The sequence below is a fragment of the Tasmannia lanceolata genome, unplaced genomic scaffold (genome assembly GCF_043159265.1).
Source record: "Tasmannia lanceolata isolate RefF3 unplaced genomic scaffold, GAP_Taslan_0.1 ptg000019l, whole genome shotgun sequence".
In the NCBI taxonomy this organism is placed as follows: Eukaryota; Viridiplantae; Streptophyta; class Magnoliopsida; order Canellales; family Winteraceae; genus Tasmannia; species Tasmannia lanceolata.
This window is the reverse complement of record NW_027518696.1, coordinates 12,721,627-12,746,629: the sequence shown is the minus strand read 5'-3', so window position 1 is coordinate 12,746,629 and position 25,003 is coordinate 12,721,627. Positions and strand designations below refer to the sequence as shown.

At 42.8% G+C, this 25,003-nt stretch overlaps 1 protein-coding gene across 1 annotated transcript in view; it reads right to left on the bottom strand.

The window, feature by feature from the left end:
• LOC143852328 (uncharacterized) overlaps nucleotides 1-21,629 on the bottom strand; it is a 35,075-nt gene extending 13,446 nt beyond the window's left edge. Inside the window, exons 1-2 of the mRNA XM_077361715.1 lie at nucleotides 21,173-21,629; nucleotides 20,683-21,049 (exon numbers count right to left, since the gene is read on the bottom strand). Of these exons, the coding sequence (XP_077217830.1) occupies nucleotides 20,683-21,049; nucleotides 21,173-21,629 (824 nt within the window). The remainder of the gene's footprint in view (nucleotides 1-20,682; nucleotides 21,050-21,172) is intronic.
• Between the last annotated feature and the right edge of the window lie 3,374 nt (nucleotides 21,630-25,003).

Sequence of the window (25,003 nt, the reverse complement as noted above, 5' to 3'; positions counted from 1 at the left end):
TGGAAAAGTGGGACTTGCCTCTTGATAGGTGTTTAGATAAACATTTCTTGACCAGGAAAGTATTTAACTAACTGGAAGGAAATTATGAATTTTAACGGTTCATCTTTCTGAGAAATTGGCTCGACCATCATTGCATCTGAGGCTCTTCCAAGCTTAAGATGCCTTCCTGGGGTATGATCTTTTTACGGAAGCTGGGCTTTCTGATGTTTCTACTTCTGAATTCTTCTGGGTTGATCATCTTTGAAATATAGCTGTTTGACTAGATTCTCGAACTTTTTCAGGTACAATCGCAGGGAGCTGACGAGGCCGGGCCTCCTTCACCGAGACAGTTGCATCATTTGGACATATGGATGACGATTGACTCTTTTTAAATAGAAAACTTAGATAAAAGGCACTACTCAAAGGATTGAGGAGCTCTAAAGGAGTGAACATAGAATAACAACGATTGATTAACTACACTGACAGACACAGTAATGCTTCTGACTTAGTTAACGTTTTATTTGGTAAGTCTATCCTTTCAAGGAATATTTTTTTCAATTGGTAAACACTGGACTTTTTCCTTAAAACAGTAATGCCTCAATGATTTAATTACAACTCCTAGGATTGCTTAGCTCCAATGCCCCCAGTTTTGAGGATGTCACTTGAATTTGTTTGAACTTCAATTGATCTTCAGTCCTGATACCGGCTGTAACCTTCTTATAAATTTGCTTGAACTTCAGTTGATCTTCAGTCTTGATACTGGCTGTAGCCTTCTTATAATGATTCTCTTACCGTGACCAAGTCACCTCTTCAGGGTTTTTAACTTGGCGGACCGTGGTAGCCTTAACTTTTGCCTGAACCGTCTTTCTAGGTTTTCGATTCAGCAGGCTATCCCCTTAGCTTTTGCCTAAGCCGCCGCCCTTTCGGGTTTTCAACTTAACAGGGGAATGATCTTAAATTTTGCCTAAACCGCCCTTTCAGATTTTCAGTCTAGCAGATCTTCAAACTCCATTTTTTTTTATTCATCATCATTTTTTTTGTTTTGTTTCGGGACCTAGATCATTAGTTCTGAACACCGGAAGGACTTTATAGGTAGGATAGGGCTTTTCAAAGAATGGCTTAAGGTTCAACAAAGATTTCGACCGAACCTATGAATAGGTTGCCTACATATCCCAAGGTAGGAATCAGGTCGTGTATAGTTCAGGGCGAATGCCCCTAGTTTGAAGATAAATTGTTCGAAAGTTTATTGATTTTTCTTTTTTTTTCTTCTTTCTGGAATAATTGACTTCTCTTCTTTAGGAACTTGTCCCCTTTTTTTTTTCTGAAAGGATTGAATTTCTTTTTTTTTTTTGGATTGATTGAATTGCTTTTCTTTTTTGAATTGACCGAACTCAGTTTAACCGAGCTGCCTACGTACCCCAGTGTAGGGATCAGGTCTCGCGTAGTTCGGGGCGAATGCCCCTAGTTTGATGGGTTTTTAAGAAAATTTCATTTAGGCTCGAAGGGTTTGCAAACCAGTATTCTTTTGACGTTGGGTTCTGATTTTGGGATTTATTCAGCCAAAGGAGGCCTTCCGATGTTCAGATTGGGAATCGATCTAGGTTACTAGAGTCCCTCTGGTACTGATTATTATTATTTATTTTTTTCATTTTTTTTTTCGGAGTTTAACGGCATTTCCAGGTAAGAGATAATGGATCTTCTTCTTTCAAGATTCTAATACGTGCTTTCGACTTTCATAGAGCGAAACTTGTTCTTTGACATCGTCCATTTATGGATTTGTAACTCTTGATATCTGATGACCACTTTTCAATACTTGCTCTTGAACTTCTTATCTTGAATTTGTTAGCTTCATGTTATGAATTTGAGAACCAAGGTCATTGATTGGAAATATGAAAGTTGTTTCCACTCCATGCCCTTTGCATAGCATATGATATTCACTTCATTCTTTCTTGAACCTTCTATCTGGGTCTTTCTCTTGGCATTAATGGTAACGCTTACCGGACCATCTTTTTATCCTCAAAATGGGTTTACCAATTCTTCACACTCTTCAGAGGGTAATGTATTTTCAATCGGCATTTACTGGATCAAGGTTTCAGTGCCAGTGTTTACCACTTTAATTTCATCTTTGAAAGGCTGAGATTGGCGCTCCTCCTCTTGTTCAAGTAATCGTTGTGACTCAAGTAGAGTTTCGTCAATTTTGTCCTCATTTGAGGAGGGAGTCTTATTTTAAGATCAGAAGCACACTTAAGAAATAGACACAAGTGAACTCTTGGAACTGAAATTTTATTTAAAGAAAAAGATACTACATCTCACAACCTATCCTGAACATGTTCATGATTCACAACTCTAAAAGAAAAGCAAAAGATAACTTGCCTGGACTAGGCATTAACCTTGAACTGTAGAACCGGACTCAACAATTGTACTGACCATGATGGCTGACTCAAAATAAAATAATAAACGACTAAAACTTTAACTGCCGCAACTGTCTAGCTTCGGAGGCTCGGCGAAAGCTGGCTCATAAATGGTACTTTCAACTTCTGATTCTTTTCATTGCAACCGGACCTGTGCCCCTTTGAACCTTCAATTATTTAAGCATTGCGAACGGCTGGCGGCAGTACTGCATGATTTGATAATGGGTTATTGGTAGCAACGGGACTTGGCTCAAACACAAGGCTTTTATTGTCGAGCAACCTCTGGATTCTGAATTTTAGGGCAATGCAATTATCAGTGAGATGGCCAGAATTTCTATGGTATTCGCAGTGTTGATCTGTTCGCCAATTTGCTGGTAAAGGATTAGGAAGAGCCCTAATGTCGGGCAGGATTATGCGACCTGAGGCTAGACACTCCTTGAGTATCACAGATGGTGGAAGAGGGAGAGGGGTAAATTCTGTCTGGGCCTGTGGCCGAGGTGCGACAGCAGGTTGGGTATAATCCATCACCATGGGGTTCTGAGGTTTTGAAGGCTGAGGCTTGGAGTGGGAAAGGTTATTAATTTCAGCTGATGGAGGCTTCCTGAATTCTTTGGTATTCGGGTTACTTCGGTTGAACACACCTTGAGCCATAGCCTCCTCTATTTGGGTGCCTGCCACGATAAAGTGTTTGAAGTCCGGATAATACTGCAACGACATGTGATACTGGAGCTGGGGGGAAATATTTTTCATGATTATTTGGACCTGCTCTTCCTCAGAAGGGCGCTCCATCATCTGAGCTGCTATTCTCCTCCATCTTTTCACAAAGGTCAGAAAGGATTCCCTCAAGTCTTGCTTTGTCCTTTCCAAATCCTTTCTGGTGATTTCTGTCCCGTCATCATATTTGAATTGCCTGATGAACTGCTCGCCGATATCCTTCCATGTCCTGTAACGAGTCTTGTCCAAGACCATGAACCACCTCCTGGCAACCTTGGTTAGGGAAACCGGGAACAATTGAGCCATTTGCTCAGAAGATAAGCCTTGAGGTTGACACATGATGGTGAACATTTGCAAATGTGTGATTGGACAACCCACACCATCATATTTATCAAAGTCCGGCATTTGAAAATTGGCTGGGAGACGGATTTCTGGGAACAGTGTGAGGTCACTTGGATTGAAACCACCCTGGTCCTGAAACTGAATGTCCTGAACCTTCCTGGTAAGACTTTCTAATTTCTCCATAACTACTTTATCAACCATGGACTGAGAAGGCCTGCTGCGATCTTCGCTGTACTGCTCTTTTTCAAAATCTTCTTCAGTTTTGTCAGGGATAGGAATGAACACTGGCTGGACAGGTGCGGCTGAAGTAACTGTATGGTGCATGGACCCTTTATCTTTGGACAACGATGGCCCCAACTTTTCAGAAAGCTGGGCCTTGATAACTTGGTTCTCTTCTTTGAGTTCTTGAAGCTGCCGGAGAATCAAGGTGAGAGTATCGGTAATAGCAGCGGGTGGAAGACTACTGTTCTGGTTTTCTGCCATTGGGGAGGATGAGGATGGGAAAGAAGGAGATGCTGGGGTCCTCAGAGAAGGTGGCGGGGAGACAGATTTCCTCTGCAATCGAGAAGAGATCCGAACCCAAGGAATAGTAGGGTTAGCTATGGTGTTTAGTGCCCTGTCATGGAAATAATGAACACGAGGTATATGAGCTTGGCATTCATGGAGTGTTTCTTCTCAATGACTGAAAAATATTACACATTTAAGCAAGTAATTGGGACAATAGAATGAATCCAAATGATGAGGGGAATGCCCTTAGTTCAAGGATTATGAGAGTAAACTCTGAAGGATTTAGCAGAAATATTCTTGAAAAAGGTAACCCCTAGAGGAGGAAGAGATCAAGGGTACAGGCAAGATTGGATCATCAAGATTGCACGATCAAATGATTGAGACACAATTTCCGCCAATGAAGACACAATCGAATCCCACAAGAGACGAATGATAGACACATGATCAAAATGTGAGATTGCATAGGATTACTTTCAACGGGTAGATCAAGAATAACTAATCCTATGAGATCTTTGGAAATGATGGGATTTATATCCTAACCCCAAAGGAAAAGTTTTTAGTCTTCGCACATTTTAACAGTGTTACCTGAAGGCATCAACCCTAATCCTAATCTAGCGGAGTGGAGAGAGGATCTCGACTCATGACTTTGTTTGTGTACCTAGGACCGATCGTAGCCATTGGAAGATGGACTACGGCCTAATCTAGACACAAATGGGTAAGATATCCTAAACTAGGCTCACACATGTGGTGCACATGTGTTCGTATACTGCATGCATGTGTGGGTTAATCTAGGGGTAAGGCCAAGAGTCCCCTTAGCGCGAATCCATGTTCGATATACTGTACCAGTGTCCGGCGTATCAGTACGTGAACAAGAGATCCGTTTACGCACCATAAAGGTACTAGGCTAAGGGTGGAATGCTTCTCTAGCACAGAGGCACCAGGTGATGAAATCCCAGTCAACCATGCTAGATAACACTCCGGGTTCCTAAAATAGGATGTGTGTGCATGTGAAATGCAAGGGTTTGGATGCAAGTGATGTAAGTGTGTGCAATAAGTTCGCGCAATCTATGATGCCTTCAGGTTTTGTTAAATTAAGTTCGAGTAAAATGTGATGAGAAAATAAAACGAGACAAACTAATCTAACAAGTATAGAGTTTTTATGAGCCAGTTAAATTAAATTCAAATGAATTATCTTTTGAAATTTTAATGAAGTTAGGTGGTCCCCAGCAGAGTCGCCAGACTGTGGGACATGATCCCGCGAGAGGGGCGTGGGGCGCGAGCCGCCGCGCCTCTCTCTTGGTCTCTCGTTCCCACGCGATTGGCGTGTGCATTTTATTTGTTGATTTGAATTCGTCTTTCCTGTGAACTTGGGATCACTAAGGCAATCCGAATTCCACACGAAAGAGATTGACAGAGTCGCCACCTAGATGTGGGATCTAGGACCCGTAATTAACCAGAAATCTAGACTCGCTACCTGGTTACGAGAATGGAAGGTATGGGGAGTTATCCACCACATGCACCATTCCTGCCCGATAATCGGTCTTCGATTCCAAAAGTTAACTCTTTTAAATTTATTTTAAATGGCTCATTCAACTCTATGTTAATGTGCGAACTAAGTGACATGCATCCTAGAATCTAATTTCAATGTGAATCCTAGATGTGTATCTTGATTTATTAATTTGTCTGGATTCATTCTAAGTGAAAGTTCTCCTAGAATTCTAATTTCATGGAAAACCCTAACTGATTTGATTAAGTATTTACAAGAAAATTAATATACAAAACACCACAATTTGTTGTGGTGCCGACTCGCGGGTGGTATGCCGTCAGACATCCAAGCTGCCTACGTACCCAAGCCTCACTGGGATCAGAGTCGACGTAGTTCGGTGCACCTAAGCTAAGCTACATATGCCTAACTCAACTAGGACACCGACTTAGACGGATTTGACTGTTTCAACAGTTTTAAGAGGAATTATTTAATTCAAGTTGAGGATTTTATTATCTTAGGATTTCATCTAAGATGCTATATGATTCTTATCTGAATGCAAGTTGTCCCTTAGACTAATGCAGGTTTTGCCTACATCCTAGTTTACTAGGCTTGTCCTAGGGAAAGATCGGGTGACTAGTGTAACTAGACCTATGGTACGGTTGCTATTCATAGCAAGCGTCCGTGATGAGGCTGGACTCCTAACTCTAGGACTCCCTAAAACCTAGGACACGGCACGACACCAGTGTTCCTAAATTGGGCTCTAATGGTTCTTAGATTGGAAACCATAATCCAATGGTTCCGAAAGACACAAGATAAATCGATTTAAGTTCTCGAGGTTAATGAGTTTCAGATTTCGAAGATTTTCAGTTTCTAGACATTTAAGGATTACCAATGGTTCTAGGGTTCACCAATTTCGGCCTTGAATGGCATCCAAAGGAGGGAATCGTGCGCTCTTTCCTTGTGCAATTTAATACTTAGGTTATAGCATCTTATTGCCTGGCAGAATCTCAGGATTTCCGTGGACACTAACCTCGGAGCCAACAACATGCTATAACTTAAATATTCAAATTGTCAAAGATCAAGTTGCAATTGGGATACGATTATGGATGCACGGGCCATTTTTCCAGGAAAATCTAAAGATCCTAAAATTTCTGTTTCAATGGATTAAGGAGTGAACATGTGACAGAATTTTAAAGTTCTTTAGGAATTTTTATATGATTTTCAATTAATTTCGAATTTTCCATGGATTTTATCAATTTTAAGCATATGAGCGGTTTTACAAGTGAAATTGTTGCAAATAAATTCGAAATGATTTTAAATTTCTAAAGCAGCAAGATGAAAATGTATGTAGCTTACAGGATGAGTTTTGCATATTTTTACATTAAATTCATATTTAATCTTGATTAAACCATTAAATGTCCAGATTGCACAATTAACACATAAACTAGTAGAAATATAACTCTAAATTCTATGAAATTTCTACAGAAATACTATATGAATCAAAATAGCATGCAGTGAGATTTTCATGAATTTTAGAAATTATTTACTACCAATTTCGGATTTTACAATTTCCAGACCAGATTATAAATTAACACTACATCCCATATTAAAACAGATCCAAATCACACGAAACTTTTACAGTAACAAGTAATATAGAAGATAAGACTACTGTAAAAATTTTATGAATTTTAATGATGATCTGATGTTAGTAACAATTCTCCTAAAATCTGATAAGTTTCAAAGAAAATATTAACTAATATACCAACTAAACTCCAAAAATCTTTACAAATTCATGGTAAAATGAATCAGTAACATATTATTTTCCCACGAAATTTCATTAATTTTAGAATCTGTTTGGTATATAATTTAATTTTTCTTCGTCAAAAGATGTTTTTTGAAGAGTTTTCCATTTTTAAAACACAATTTGCGGAAAAAATCAGAAAAATTCGGAAAAATACAGAAATATTTTGAGAACAATGCACCTACCTGTGGTGAAGATCTCCGCCCAATCCAAAAAATATAAAAAATCCTGCCGCCGCCGATCCGCTCCGCCGTCTTTCGCTTTCTCTGGAGTGTTTAGAGGGAGTGATTGAGGGAGTGAAGAGATAATGGAAGAAGAATATTAGGGAGAGGGATGGAAGAATATATTGAGGAAAGGGATTGGAGGGAGTGATTAGAAGAGATAATGGAAGAGAAAGAGATAATGGAAGATAAATTTCTTTTTTTTTCCTCCCCTTTCTTATGGATGGGAAGGGAGATATATATAGGGAGAGAAAGAGAGAGAGAGAGATATGTTGGTGGAGAGCTCATCATGTTGTCCCTCTTAGTGGAGAATCCATCATTATTGTTCTTAGTGGAGGGCCCATCATGTTTCTTAGTGGAGAATCCATCATTATTGTTCTTAGTGGAGGGCCCATCATGTTTCTTAGTGGAGAATCCATCATTATTGTTCTTAGTGGAGGGCCCATCATGTTTCTTAGTGGAGAGTCCATCATTATTGCTCTTAGTGGAGGGCCCATCATGTTTCTTAGTGGAGAGTCCATCATTATTGCTCTTAGTGGAGGGCCCATCATGTTTCTTAGTGGAGAGTCCATCATTATTGCTCTTAGTGGAGGGCCCATCATGTTGTCTTAGTGGAGAGCTACCATCATTGCTCTTCATAAGAGGCCTCACAAGAGGCCCCACTGAGGCCCCACAACGCGGGCCCCACAATGTGGGCCCTCGGTTGATTCGATTTTAAACAAATGTTCAATGCGGGCCCACCAAACGAGTCCAAATTTAATCAAAATGCATCATGTGGCCCCACCAAATGGGTCCAACTTTCTCGATCCAAATTTAATCGAACCACCCAATGCGGGCCCACCAAACGGGTCCCAATTCTCTCTGGTTTAGATTTTTCTGAATAATCCTTCTCAACATTTAGCGGGAAAATACGAAACACGACGGAAACGACCAAAAATATTTAGAAATGTAACAAACGGATGCGGGAAAGAAAGACATTGGAAAACCGACGGAAAACAAACCCTAATTTCTTTATCGATTAAGGTAGAGCAAAATGGGGTGTCTACAGATGCCCCTCTTTGGTAGAGATGACGTAGTCATCGAATACCAAAGTCAAAATGACAGAGCCATTTTGCGTAGCTTTAATCGACAAAAGACTCTACACAAACGGAACTTAGACGCAAACATTTACTACCTAATGCAAGGCCCTAAATGAAATCCTAGAATTAGAACATAATAAGAAATCCTGATGCGGTGCCGTTCACAAACGGGCAACGAGAGAATGAGATACCACTTTCGAATGGATTCCGAACAGAAAGAACAAAGATCGTTCTCAAGCGGTTTTTTTTTTTTTATTTATTTATTTTTTTTTTTTAAAAAGAAAATGAGACATCTTTCACAAGCGGGCTCAAGGAGGATAAGAGACCATTCACAAATGGATTCAGAAAATGAGGTACCGTTCATAAACGGGCTCAAGGAGAAGACGAGACCATTCACAAATGGACTCGAAAATGAGGTACCGTTTACAAACGGGCTTAAAGAGAACACATGACCATTCACAAATGGACTCGAGAAACGAGGCACCGTTCACAAACGGGCTCAAGGAGAACATGAGACCATTCACAAATGGACTCAGAAAATGAGGTACCATTCACAAACGGGCTCAAGGAGAATAAAAGACCATTCACAAATGGGCTCAGAAAATGAGGTACCGTTCACCAACGGGCTCAAGGAGAAGACGAGACCATTCACAAATGGATTCGAGAAACGAGGCACCGTTCACAAACGGGCTCAAGGAAAACATGAGACCATTCACAAATAGACTCAGAAAATGAGGTACCGTTCACAAACGGGCTCAAGGAGAATAAAAAGACCATTCACAAATGGGCTCAGAAAATGAGGTACCGTTCACCAACGGGCTCAAGGAGAAGACGAGACCATTCACAAATGGATTCGAGAAACGAGGCACCGTTCACAAACGGGCTCAAGGAAAACATGAGACCATTCACAAATAGACTCAGAAAATGAGGTACCGTTCACAAACGGGCTTAAGGAGAAGACGAGACCATTCACAAATGGACTCGAGAAACGAGGCACCGTTCACAAACGGGCTCAAGGAAAACATGAGACCATTCACAAATAGACTCAGAAAATGAGGTACCGTTCACAAACGGGCTTAAGGAGAAGACGAGACCATTCACAAATGGACTCGAAAATGAGGTACCGTTTACAAACGGGCTTAAGGAGAAGACGAGACCATTCACAAATGGACTCGAGAAACGAGGCACCGTTCACAAACGGGCTCTAGGAGAACATGAGACCATTCATAAATGGACTCGAGAAATGAGGCACCGTTCACAAATGGGCTCAAAGAAACAAGATAGCTTCAACCACGAAGAATTTAGAGATTTTTCATAAACTTGAATTTGACGTAGGATTGGATTTGATGAATTTTTGATTTTTCAGAAATAAGGCAGCGTCCACAAACGGGCTCAAGGAGGACATGAGACCATTCACAAATAGACTCAGAAAATGAAGTACCGTTCACAAACGGGCTTAAGGAGAAGACGGGACCATTTACAAATGGACTCGAGAAATGAGGCACCGTTCACAAACGGGCTCAAAGAAACAAGATAGCTTTGATTGATGAACTCAACAACGAAGAATTTAGAGTTTTTTCATGAACTTGAATTTGACATAGGATTGGATTTGATGAATTTTTGATTTTTCAGAAATAAGGCACCGTCCACAAACGGGCTCAAGGAGGACATGAGACCGTAAATGGACTCAGAAAAATGAGACACCGTTCACAAACGGGTTCAAGGAGAAGACGAGACCATTTACAAATGGACGCGAGAAAAGAGGCACCGTTCACAAACAGGCTCAAAGAAACAAGATAGCTTTGATTGATGAATTCAACAACGAAGAATTTAGAGTTTTTTCATGAACTTGAATTTGACATAGGATTGGATTTGATGAATTTTTGATTTTTCAGAAATAAGGCACCGTCCACAAACGGGCTCAAGGAGGACATGAGACCGTAAATGGACTCAGAAAAATGAGACACCGTTCACAAACGGGTTCAAGGAGAAGACGAGACCATTTACAAATGGACTCGAGAAATGAGGCACCGTTCACAAACGGGCTCAAAGAAACAAGATAGCTTTGATTGATGAACTCAACAACGAAGAATTTAGAGTTTTTTCATGAACTTGAATTTGACATAGGATTGGATTTGATGAATTTTTGATTTTTCAGAAATAAGGCACCGTCCACAAACGGGCTCAAGGAGGACATGAGACCGTAAATGGACTCAGAAAAATGAGACACCGTTCACAAACGGGTTCAAGGAGAAGACGAGACCATTTACAAATGGACTCGAGAAAAGAGGCACCGTTCACAAACAGGCTCAAAGAAACAAGATAGCTTTGATTGATGAATTCAATAACGAAGAATTTAGAGATTTTTCATGAACTTGAATTTGACATAGGATTGGATTTGATGAATTTTTGATTTTTTTGAACTTAATGAAATCGAGGATGTTATAGATCGTGCCTGACAAAGATATCGGAAACTAGGACTTTGACGAATGATGAAACGGCAAACCGAAGAACCATTACTAACAAGAATGGATTAGAAACACTTTTATGAAACTTCAACAAGATTTTTCTCAAAGAGACTGCTGGTCTTGTCTTTGGGGATTTGGATGACTGAAACCTTGAACAAGACACTTGAAATTGGTAATCTAGAACAACGGCTCTCTTGGATATAATCATGGAAAAGTGGGACTTGCCTCTTGATAGGTGTTTAGATAAACATTTCTTGACCAGGAAAGTATTTAACTAACTGGAAGGAAATTATGAATTTTAACGGTTCATCTTTCTGAGAAATTGGCTCGACCATCATTGCATCTGAGGCTCTTCCAAGCTTAAGATGCCTTCCTGGGGTATGATCTTTTTACGGAAGCTGGGCTTTCTGATGTTTCTACTTCTGAATTCTTCTGGGTTGATCATCTTTGAAATATAGCTGTTTGACTAGATTCTCGAACTTTTTCAGGTACAATCGCAGGGAGCTGACGAGGCCGGGCCTCCTTCACCGAGACAGTTGCATCATTTGGACATATGGATGACGATTGACTCTTTTTAAATAGAAAACTTAGATAAAAGGCACTACTCAAAGGATTGAGGAGCTCTAAAGGAGTGAACATAGAATAACAACGATTGATTAACTACACTGACAGACACAGTAATGCTTCTGACTTAGTTAACGTTTTATTTGGTAAGTCTATCCTTTCAAGGAATATTTTTTTCAATTGGTAAACACTGGACTTTTTCCTTAAAACAGTAATGCCTCAATGATTTAATTACAACTCCTAGGATTGCTTAGCTCCAATGCCCCCAGTTTTGAGGATGTCACTTGAATTTGTTTGAACTTCAATTGATCTTCAGTCCTGATACCGGCTGTAACCTTCTTATAAATTTGCTTGAACTTCAGTTGATCTTCAGTCTTGATACTGGCTGTAGCCTTCTTATAATGATTCTCTTACCGTGACCAAGTCACCTCTTCAGGGTTTTTAACTTGGCGGACCGTGGTAGCCTTAACTTTTGCCTGAACCGTCTTTCTAGGTTTTCGATTCAGCAGGCTATCCCCTTAGCTTTTGCCTAAGCCGCCGCCCTTTCGGGTTTTCAACTTAACAGGGGAATGATCTTAAATTTTGCCTAAACCGCCCTTTCAGATTTTCAGTCTAGCAGATCTTCAAACTCCATTTTTTTTTATTCATCATCATTTTTTTTGTTTTGTTTCGGGACCTAGATCATTAGTTCTGAACACCGGAAGGACTTTATAGGTAGGATAGGGCTTTTCAAAGAATGGCTTAAGGTTCAACAAAGATTTCGACCGAACCTGTGAATAGGTTGCCTACATATCCCAAGGTAGGAATCAGGTCGTGTATAGTTCAGGGCGAATGCCCCTAGTTTGAAGATAAATTGTTCGAAAGTTTATTGATTTTTCTTTTTTTTTCTTCTTTCTGGAATAATTGACTTCTCTTCTTTAGGAACTTGTCCCCTTTTTTTTTTCTGAAAGGATTGAATTTCTTTTTTTTTTTTGGATTGATTGAATTGCTTTTCTTTTTTGAATTGACCGAACTCAGTTTAACCGAGCTGCCTACGTACCCCAGTGTAGGGATCAGGTCTCGCGTAGTTCGGGGCGAATGCCCCTAGTTTGATGGGTTTTTAAGAAAATTTCATTTAGGCTCGAAGGGTTTGCAAACCAGTATTCTTTTGACGTTGGGTTCTGATTTTGGGATTTATTCAGCCAAAGGAGGCCTTCCGATGTTCAGATTGGGAATCGATCTAGGTTACTAGAGTCCCTCTGGTACTGATTATTATTATTTATTTTTTTCATTTTTTTTTTCGGAGTTTGACGGCATTTCCAGGTAAGAGATAATGGATCTTCTTCTTTCAAGATTCTAATACGTGCTTTCGACTTTCATAGAGCGAAACTTGTTCTTTGACATCGTCCATTTATGGATTTGTAACTCTTGATATCTGATGACCACTTTTCAATACTTGCTCTTGAACTTCTTATCTTGAATTTGTTAGCTTCATGTTATGAATTTGAGAACCAAGGTCATTGATTGGAAATATGAAAGTTGTTTCCACTCCATGCCCTTTGCATAGCATATGATATTCACTTCATTCTTTCTTGAACCTTCTATCTGGGTCTTTCTCTTGGCATTAATGGTAACGCTTACCGGACCATCTTTTTATCCTCAAAATGGGTTTACCAATTCTTCACACTCTTCAGAGGGTAATGTATTTTCAATCGGCATTTACTGGATCAAGGTTTCAGTGCCAGTGTTTACCACTTTAATTTCATCTTTGAAAGGCTGAGATTGGCGCTCCTCCTCTTGTTCAAGTAATCGTTGTGACTCAAGTAGAGTTTCGTCAATTTTGTCCTCATTTGAGGAGGGAGTCTTATTTTAAGATCAGAAGCACACTTAAGAAATAGACACAAGTGAACTCTTGGAACTGAAATTTTATTTAAAGAAAAAGATACTACATCTCACAACCTATCCTGAACATGTTCATGATTCACAACTCTAAAAGAAAAGCAAAAGATAACTTGCCTGGACTAGGCATTAACCTTGAACTGTAGAACCGGACTCAACAATTGTACTGACCATGATGGCTGACTCAAAATAAAATAATAAACGACTAAAACTTTAACTGCCGCAACTGTCTAGCTTCGGAGGCTCGGCGAAAGCTGGCTCATAAATGGTACTTTCAACTTCTGATTCTTTTCATTGCAACCGGACCTGTGCCCCTTTGAACCTTCAATTATTTAAGCATTGCGAACGGCTGGCGGCAGTACTGCATGATTTGATAATGGGTTATTGGTAGCAACGGGACTTGGCTCAAACACAAGGCTTTTATTGTCGAGCAACCTCTGGATTCTGAATTTTAGGGCAATGCAATTATCAGTGAGATGGCCAGAATTTCTATGGTATTCGCAGTGTTGATCTGTTCGCCAATTTGCTGGTAAAGGATTAGGAAGAGCCCTAATGTCGGGCAGGATTATGCGACCTGAGGCTAGACACTCCTTGAGTATCACAGATGGTGGAAGAGGGAGAGGGGTAAATTCTGTCTGGGCCTGTGGCCGAGGTGCGACAGCAGGTTGGGTATAATCCATCACCATGGGGTTCTGAGGTTTTGAAGGCTGAGGCTTGGAGTGGGAAAGGTTATTAATTTCAGCTGATGGAGGCTTCCTGAATTCTTTGGTATTCGGGTTACTTCGGTTGAACACACCTTGAGCCATAGCCTCCTCTATTTGGGTGCCTGCCACGATAAAGTGTTTGAAGTCCGGATAATACTGCAACGACATGTGATACTGGAGCTGGGGGGAAATATTTTTCATGATTATTTGGACCTGCTCTTCCTCAGAAGGGCGCTCCATCATCTGAGCTGCTATTCTCCTCCATCTTTTCACAAAGGTCAGAAAGGATTCCCTCAAGTCTTGCTTTGTCCTTTCCAAATCCTTTCTGGTGATTTCTGTCCCGTCATCATATTTGAATTGCCTGATGAACTGCTCGCCGATATCCTTCCATGTCCTGTAACGAGTCTTGTCCAAGACCATGAACCACCTCCTGGCAACCTTGGTTAGGGAAACCGGGAACAATTGAGCCATTTGCTCAGAAGATAAGCCTTGAGGTTGACACATGATGGTGAACATTTGCAAATGTGTGATTGGACAACCCACACCATCATATTTATCAAAGTCCGGCATTTGAAAATTGGCTGGGAGACGGATTTCTGGGAACAGTGTGAGGTCACTTGGATTGAAACCACCCTGGTCCTGAAACTGAATGTCCTGAACCTTCCTGGTAAGACTTTCTAATTTCTCCATAACTACTTTATCAACCATGGACTGAGAAGGCCTGCTGCGATCTTCGCTGTACTGCTCTTTTTCAAAATCTTCTTCAGTTTTGTCAGGGATAGGAATGAACACTGGCTGGACAGGTGCGGCTGAAGTAACTGTATGGTGCATGGACCCTTTATCTTTGGACAACGATGGCCCCAACTTTTCAGAAAGCTGGGCCTTGATAACTTGGTTCTCTTCTTTGAGTTCTTGAAGCTGCCGGAGAATCAAGGTGAGAGTATCGGTAATAGCAGCGGGTGGAAGACTACTGTTCTGGTTTTCTGCCATTGGGGAGGATGAGGATGGGAAAGAAGGAGATGCTGGGGTCCTCAGAGAAGGTGGCGGGGAGACAGATTTCCTCTGCAATCGAGAAGAGATCCGAACCCAAGGAATAGTAGGGTTAGCTATGGTGTTTAGTGCCCTGTCATGGAAATAATGAACACGAGGTATATGAGCTTGGCATTCATGGAGTGTTTCTTCTCAATGACTGAAAAATATTACACATTTAAGCAAGTAATTGGGACAATAGAATGAATCCAAATGATGAGGGGAATGCCCTTAGTTCAAGGATTATGAGAGTAAACTCTGAAGGATTTAGCAGAAATATTCTTGAAAAAGGTAGCCCCTAGAGGAGGAAGAGATCAAGGGTACAGGCAAGATTGGATCATCAAGATTGCACGATCAAATGATTGAGACACAATTTCCGCCAATGAAGACACAATCGAATCCCACAAGAGACGAATGATAGACACATGATCAAAATGTGAGATTGCATAGGATTACTTTCAACGGGTAGATCAAGAATAACTAATCCTATGAGATCTTTGGAAATGATGGGATTTATATCCTAACCCCAAAGGAAAAGTTTTTAGTCTTCGCACATTTTAACAGTGTTACCTGAAGGCATCAACCCTAATCCTAATCTAGCGGAGTGGAGAGAGGATCTCGACTCATGACTTTGTTTGTGTACCTAGGACCGATCGTAGCCATTGGAAGATGGACTACGGCCTAATCTAGACACAAATGGGTAAGATATCCTAAACTAGGCTCACACATGTGGTGCACATGTGTTCGTATACTGCATGCATGTGTGGGTTAATCTAGGGGTAAGGCCAAGAGTCCCCTTAGCGCGAATCCATGTTCGATATACTGTACCAGTGTCCGGCGTATCAGTACGTGAACAAGAGATCCGTTTACGCACCATAAAGGTACTAGGCTAAGGGTGGAATGCTTCTCTAGCACAGAGGCACCAGGTGATGAAATCCCAGTCAACCATGCTAGATAACACTCCGGGTTCCTAAAATAGGATGTGTGTGCATGTGAAATGCAAGGGTTTGGATGCAAGTGATGTAAGTGTGTGCAATAAGTTCGCGCAATCTATGATGCCTTCAGGTTTTGTTAAATTAAGTTCGAGTAAAATGTGATGAGAAAATAAAACGAGACAAACTAATCTAACAAGTATAGAGTTTTTATGAGCCAGTTAAATTAAATTCAAATGAATTATCTTTTGAAATTTTAATGAAGTTAGGTGGTCCCCAGCAGAGTCGCCAGACTGTGGGACATGATCCCGCGAGAGGGGCGTGGGGCGCGAGCCGCCGCGCCTCTCTCTTGGTCTCTCGTTCCCACGCGATTGGCGTGTGCATTTTATTTGTTGATTTGAATTCGTCTTTCCTGTGAACTTGGGATCACTAAGGCAATCCGAATTCCACACGAAAGAGATTGACAGAGTCGCCACCTAGATGTGGGATCTAGGACCCGTAATTAACCAGAAATCTAGACTCGCTACCTGGTTACGAGAATGGAAGGTATGGGGAGTTATCCACCACATGCACCATTCCTGCCCGATAATCGGTCTTCGATTCCAAAAGTTAACTCTTTTAAATTTATTTTAAATGGCTCATTCAACTCTATGTTAATGTGCGAACTAAGTGACATGCATCCTAGAATCTAATTTCAATGTGAATCCTAGATGTGTATCTTGATTTATTAATTTGTCTGGATTCATTCTAAGTGAAAGTTCTCCTAGAATTCTAATTTCATGGAAAACCCTAACTGATTTGATTAAGTATTTACAAGAAAATTAATATACAAAACACCACAATTTGTTGTGGTGCCGACTCGCGGGTGGTATGCCGTCAGACATCCAAGCTGCCTACGTACCCAAGCCTCACTGGGATCAGAGTCGACGTAGTTCGGTGCACCTAAGCTAAGCTACATATGCCTAACTCAACTAGGACACCGACTTAGACGGATTTGACTGTTTCAACAGTTTTAAGAGGAATTATTTAATTCAAGTTGAGGATTTTATTATCTTAGGATTTCATCTAAGATGCTATATGATTCTTATCTGAATGCAAGTTGTCCCTTAGACTAATGCAGGTTTTGCCTACATCCTAGTTTACTAGGCTTGTCCTAGGGAAAGATCGGGTGACTAGTGTAACTAGACCTATGGTACGGTTGCTATTCATAGCAAGCGTCCGTGATGAGGCTGGACTCCTAACTCTAGGACTCCCTAAAACCTAGGACACGGCACGACACCAGTGTTCCTAAATTGGGCTCTAATGGTTCTTAGATTGGAAACCATAATCCAATGGTTCCGAAAGACACAAGATAAATCGATTTAAGTTCTCGAGGTTAATGAGTTTCAGATTTCGAAGATTTTCAGTTTCTAGACATTTAAGGATTACCAATGGTTCTAGGGTTCACCAATTTCGGCCTTGAATGGCATCCAAAGGAGGGAATCGTGCGCTCTTTCCTTGTGCAATTTAATACTTAGGTTATAGCATCTTATTGCCTGGCAGAATCTCAGGATTTCCGTGGACACTAACCTCGGAGCCAACAACATGCTATAACTTAAATATTCAAATTGTCAAAGATCAAGTTGCAATTGGGATACGATTATGGATGCACGGGCCATTTTTCCAGGAAAATCTAAAGATCCTAAAATTTCTGTTTCAATGGATTAAGGAGTGAACATGTGACAGAATTTTAAAGTTCTTTAGGAATTTTTATATGATTTTCAATTAATTTCGAATTTTCCATGGATTTTATCAATTTTAAGCATATGAGCGGTTTTACAAGTGAAATTGTTGCAAATAAATTCGAAATGATTTTAAATTTCTAAAGCAGCAAGATGAAAATGTATGTAGCTTACAGGATGAGTTTTGCATATTTTTACATTAAATTCATATTTAATCTTGATTAAACCATTAAATGTCCAGATTGCACAATTAACACATAAACTAGTAGAAATATAACTCTAAATTCTATGAAATTTCTACAGAAATACTATATGAATCAAAATAGCATGCAGTGAGATTTTCATGAATTTTAGAAATTATTTACTACCAATTTCGGATTTTACAATTTCCAGACCAGATTATAAATTAACACTACATCCCATATTAAAACAGATCCAAATCACACGAAACTTTTACAGTAACAAGTAATATAGAAGATAAGACTACTGTAAAAATTTTATGAATTTTAATGATGATCTGATGTTAGTAACAATTCTCCTAAAATCTGATAAGTTTCAAAGAAAATATTAACTAATATACCAACTAAACTCCAAAAATCTTTACAAATTCATGGTAAAATGAATCAGTAACATATTATTTTCCCACGAAATTTCATTAATTTTAGAATCTGTTTGGTATATAATTTAATTTTTCTTCGTCAAAAGATGTTTTTTGAAGAGTTTTCCATTTTTAAAACACAATTTGCGGAAAAAATCAGAAAAATTCGGAAAAATACAGAAATATTTTGAGAACAATGCACCTACCTGTGGTGAAGATCTCCGCCCAATCCAAAAAATATAAAAAATCCTGGCGCCGCCGATCCGCTCCGCCGTCTTTCGCTTTCTCTGGAGTGTTTAGAGGGAGTGATTGAGGGAGTGAAGAGATAATGGAAGAAGAATATTAGGGAGAGGGATGGAAGAATATATTGAGGAAAGGGATTGGAGGGAGTGATTAGAAGAGATAATGGAAGAGAAAGAGATAATGGAAGATAAATTTCTTTTTTTTTCCTCCCCTTTCTTATGGATGGGAAGGGAGATATATATAGGGAGAGAAAGAGAGAGAGAGAGATATGTTGGTGGAGAGCTCATCATGTTGTCCCTCTTAGTGGAGAATCCATCATTATTGTTCTTAGTGGAGGGCCCATCATGTTTCTTAGTGGAGAATCCATCATTATTGTTCTTAGTGGAGGGCCCATCATGTTTCTTAGTGGAGAATCCATCATTATTGTTCTTAGTGGAGGGCCCATCATGTTTCTTAGTGGAGAGTCCATCATTATTGCTCTTAGTGGAGGGCCCATCATGTTTCTTAGTGGAGAGTCCATCATTATTGCTCTTAGTGGAGGGCCCATCATGTTTCTTAGTGGAGAGTCCATCATTATTGCTCTTAGTGGAGGGCCCATCATGTTGTCTTAGTGGAGAGCTACCATCATTGCTCTTCATAAGAGGCCTCACAAGAGGCCCCACTGAGGCCCCACAACACGGGCCCCACAATGTGGGCCCTCGGTTGATTCGATTTTAAACAAATGTTCAATGCGGGCCCACCAAACGAGTCCAAATTTAATCAAAATGCATCATGTGGCCCCACCAAATGGGTCCAACTTTCTCGATCCAAATTTAATCGAACCACCCAATGCGGGCCCACCAAACGGGTCCCAATTCTCTCTGGTTTAGATTTTTCTGAATAATCCTTCTCAACATTTAGCGGGAAAATACGAAACACGACGGAAACGACCAAAAATATTTAGAAATGTAACAAACGGATGCGGGAAAGAAAGACATTGGAAAACCGACGGAAAACAAACCCTAATTTCTTTATCGATTAAGGTAGAGCAAAATGGGGTGTCTACAGCTGGGAGACGGCTGCCTTTCTCAGGACCAGATCCCCTGTCCTGAATTCTCTGGGGCGAATTTTGGAGTCGTGATAATTCGACACCTTCTGCTTATAAGCGGCGTCCCGGATTCGAGATTCCTCCCGGATTTCTTCTAGTAAGTCGAGATTGGCGCGGAGTCCGTCGCTGTTCAGTTGCTCATGGAAACTGATGACTCTGGGAGATGGGGTGCCTATATCAACAGGTATCACGGCTTCGGTTCCAAAAGAGAGGTTGAATGGTGATTCACCAGTCGTCGTGCGAGGAGTGGTGCGGTAAGCCCACAGAACATGGTAGAGCTCATCTGCCCATCGGCCAGCTTTTTCATCCAGCCTCTTCTTTATCCCTTGAAGCAAGATCCTATTAGTTACTTCCGTTTGCCCATTGGTCTGGGGGTGAGCAACCGAAGTGAATCTCTGTTCAATCTTTAGGTCAGAGCAGAACTTCCGAAAGTTCCGGCAGTCGAACTGTTTGCCGTTATCTGTGATTAAGGCACGGGGAATCCCAAATCTGCAGACCACTGCCTTCCAGAAGAAATTCTGTATATTCTGCTCAGTGATCTGGGCTAGAGGTTCTGCCTCCACCCACTTGGTGAAGTAGTCGATCGCCACTACCACGAATATGCGCTTTCCAGAAGCCGGCGGAAAAGGGCCCAAGATGTCCATCCCCCATACTGCAAAAGGAAGTGGACTGATAATTGGGGTCATCGCCACAGCAGGCTGGTGGATGGTGGGGGAAAATTTCTGGCACCTCTCGCACTTTTTAACCAGACTCAGCGCGTCTTGTCGTATGGTGGGCCAATACAATCCTCTGAGGAGTACCTTTATTGCCAGGGCTTTGCCCCCCAGATGTTCTCCACAGATTCCTTCATGAGTCTCTTGCAATGCGTACGCGGCGTCGCTTGGTCCCAGACACTTTAGGTACGGGAGAGTGTAGGACCTTTTATACAAAATGTCACTGCTGAGGGAGAATCGGGCAGCTCTCTGTATCACCTTACGGGCTTCCTTCTTATCATCGGGAAGCTTTTCGTCCCGTAAGTAGTGAATGATCTCGTCCATCCAGCACGGCTCGTTCTCCACCTGCATTATTTCTGCGGCTTCTCTTTCGATGCTAGATCTTTGTAGGAATTCCATACGTATTCTTCCAAGAGTGGTGTACCCAGAGGCAGCCAGCTTCGACAGTACATCTGCTTTGGTATTTTCTGTTCGTGGTACTCTGATGACCTCGAAACTGGCAAACCGGCCGGAGAGTTGATGAACCTTGGCAAGATACTTAACCATACGCTCATCTCGAGCTTCATAGACCCCTTGGATTTGGTTTGCTACCAGCTGCGAGTCGCAGTATGCTTTTAATGTCCGTGCGCCGGTCTGAATTGCTAGGTTCATTCCGGCAAGGAGGGCTTCATATTCTGCCTCATTGTTGGACGCACGGAATCCGAATCTCAGGGCGTAGTCCGCAGTGAACTCATCGGGCCCGGTAAGGACGAGGCCGGCTCCACAGCCACTTTTATTTGAAGATCCATCGACGTATACCTCCCAGACTGGTGCGTTGGTCATGGTGTCCGGTTTGGTTGGCTGTCGCATGATCTCCTGAGGTTCTCCTGCTATACATTCTTCAGGGGCTGCCTTTTCTGTAACTGGGAGCTGTGCCGCTTCGGGGTCGACGACCTGTTGGGGGATGGTACACTCGGCTACGAAATCTGCTAGCACTTGGGCTTTGATAGCTGGTCTGGGCGCGTACTGAATATCGAACTCACTTAGCTCTACGGCCCATTTTACAAGTCGCCCGGAGATATCTGGTCGATGGAGGACCTGTCGAAGTGGCTGGTCAGTCAAGACCTTTACAGTGTGAGCTTGGAAGTATGGCCTTAGTTTTCTGGCATCCATTACCAGCGCATAAGCCAATTTCTCGACCCGCTGGTACCTTATTTCTGCGTCGTGAAGAACCTTGCTGACATAGTAGATTGGTTTTTGCTGGCGGTGCTCTTCGCGGACGAGGACAGCTGCCAGTGCCGTGGAGCTAACGGAGAGATACAGAAATAACTCCTCACCTGGCTCCGGCTTTGTCAATAATGGCGGGGAGGACAGATACCTTTTCAGCTCGTCGAAGGCAATCTGGCATTCTTCCGTCCAGGGCGCAGTCTTGAGCCCCTTAACCGCGCTGAAAAAGGGCAGGCATCTCTCCGCCGATTTGGAGATGAAGCGGCCCAATGCCGCTATCATTCCCGTGAGCCGCTGAACTTCTCTGATGGTTCTTGGGGCGGTAAGCTCTATCACAGCTCTGATCTTCTCGGGATTTGCTTCTATCCCTCGCTGACTCACCATGAATCCTAAGAACTTCCCCGAGCTGACACCAAAAGTGCACTTGGTGGGGTTGAGTTTCATGTTGTGCTTCTTGAGGACCTGAAATGTTTCTCTGAGATCAGACACGTGGTCCTGTGCGCTTCGACTTTTGACCAGCATATCATCCACATACACTTCCATATTTCGGCCGATCTGGTTCTGAAAAAGTCTGTTCACCAGCCTTTGGTAAGTAGCTCCGGCGTTTTTGAGGCCGAAGGGCATGACTCGGTAGCAATAAGTCCCTTGATCTGTGACGAATGAGGTCTTTGGTATATCCGATTCGTACATCCTGATCTGGTTATATCCGGAGAAGGCGTCCATGAAGCTCAACAGTTCATGACCCGCTGTGGCGTCGATGAGCTGATCGATCTTCGGGAGCGGATAACTGTCCTTGGGACAAGCCTTATTCAGATCAGTAAAATCGACGCAGGTTCTCCACTTTCCATTAGTCTTCTTGACTAGGACTACGTTTGCTAGCCAGTCCGGATATCGAATCTCGCGAATGAAGTCAGCCTTCAGAAGCCTCTCCACTTCTTCTTTTATTGCCTGTCGCCTTTCAAAAACAAAGTGTCTCCTTTTCTGCTTCACCGGTCTGCAGGTTGAATCGACACCAAGCCTATGAGTGCTGATCTCTGGATCGATGCCGGGCATATCGGCAGGAACCCATGCAAAGACATCGTCCTCCGGGCACAGTGGGATGGAGAGTAGGTCCTCAGCGGGTTGAGTACCCCTGAGTTCGTCCCTTACATCAAGCAGTTCGATTGGCAGTGATTCCACTGCGTTTTTTCCTTTCAGTGCCATTGCATAGCACTCCCTTGATTGAGGCTGATCTCCGCGAACTTCCCCCACGCCATTAGGGGTTATGAATTTCATTTTTTGGTGGTAGGCTGAGGCGACTGCTCGGATCAGATTCTGGCCAGGCCGTCCCAAGATAGCATTATAGACCGAGGTGGCCTTCACTACCAGGAAGTTAACCATGGCGAACGCTTGACATGGTGAATCTCCGACAAGAACAGGGAGCTCGATCTGTCCTACCACTTTTACGACCTCTCCGGAGAAGCCGAACAAATCTGAGTTCGCCGGCCTTAGACGGTCGTCGCCTATCATCATTTTCTCGAAGGCATGGTAGTATAGAATATCCGCTGAGCTCCCGTTGTCCACAAGAATTTTCTTTACCTCCCAGTTAGCAACGAGCATGGTTAACACCAATGCATAGTCGTGGGGCAAAATAAGGCTGTCCAGATCTGCGTCCGAGAAGGAGATCTCATTCTCCGTTCTTGACTTTTTGCTGGTTGTGTGAACGGCGTTAACTTGCCGTGCATATGCTTTTCGAGCAGCAGAGGAGGTGCCCCCAGCGGCTGGTCCGCCCATGATTGTATTGATAACCCCCCTTGGTTGAGATCGGGGTGCCTCAGGCTGCGCGTCGGTGACCTGAGAAGTCTTATCCTGAGGAGGGGGCTGCTGTGATCTTCGAAGGCTACGGCCCTGGGGACTCTTTCCTTTGCGCTCTTGGGTGCGGCCGTCATTCTGGATGTATTTTTTCAAATAACCCCGGCTGATCAGCTGCTCAATTTCTCCCTTGAGCTGCCAGCAATCCTCTGTGTCATGGCCGTGGTCCTTGTGAAACCGACAGTACTTTGAAGGATCTCTTCTGTTTCCCTTGGAGATCATTCTAGGCGGCCACTTCACAAACTCCTCCTCACTGATTGCCGCCAGTATGTGCTTTCTAGAGGTATTGAGAGGTGTGAAGTTCTCTTCTCTTCTCCGAGGGGGTGGAGACTTCTCTTTCCTGGGAGGTTTATCCTCCCTACGCTGTTTAGGCAGATTCTTCTCTTCAGAGGTTATCCTCCGGTTTGAATTAAGAGCTGCCAGTGTTTCTTCCACTGTTATGTACTCTTCTGCCCCGGCCATGAGATCCGCCAGTGAGTGCGGATTTTGCCGAGCCACCGTTCGACGAAAATCATCAGATCTTGCACCGGTGAGGAGTGCGTTCATAGCCGCTGAGGGATCTAAATTGGGCACCTGTAGTGCCTCCCTGTTGAAGCGGCGGACGAACACCTTCAGGGGTTCATTATCATCCTGTCGCAAGGCCATCAGGGATGCAGTCGTTTTCTTCGGCCTACGGCTACTCATGAAATGGCGGACCAGATCCTCTCCAAAATCATCGAAATTGTTGATGGAGTTTGGTTTGATCCTGGAGTACCAGTCTCTTGCCGCGCCAGTGAGCGTCGTTGGGAAGGCTCTGCAGATGAAGCCGTCGGAGGCGCCGTGGAGGAGCATCATTGTTCTAAATGTCTCCAAATGATCCACGGGATCGGTAGTGCCGTCGTACTGAGGGACGGCAGGCATTTTAAATCCTCTGGGTGCTGGAGCACTCAGGACATCACTAGTGAACGGCGTTCTGCTTGAGAACGCTCTGGAGGCGGGCCGGCTCTGATCCTTCGCCAATTCCTCTATTCGGTGGTTCATCTCCTCCATTCTCTGTAGCAGCGGATCCGTTCTGCGGTCTGGGGACCTGATTCTTCCCACAAATGGGCTTGCCGCAGAACCGGACTGACTTTCCGGACTCCTACAACGAGGCCGAGATTTTGCCGGTGGCAAACGATCTTCGTGAGGCCGGCGCCTCTGCGTGGAGCGAGACCGCGATCTTTCGCGGTGATGAGGTTCTGTCTGGGCGTGCCTCACTATGGGGCGATGAACTTGTCTAGCGGAGTGATGAGTTCTGCCCTCCCCATGACGTGATGACTCTCCCCTGTGGACTCCTTGGGCAGATCGCGGGGCCTCTGGAGGAGGTGGAGGGGGTGCTTGAAGTAGTTGTTGGTACTGACCAACAAGGGCCGTCATCTGCTGGAAGAGGGCTTGGACTTGCTCCGAGGTGGGCACGGGATTGTGATGCTCCGAGCGAGGAAGGCTTTGGT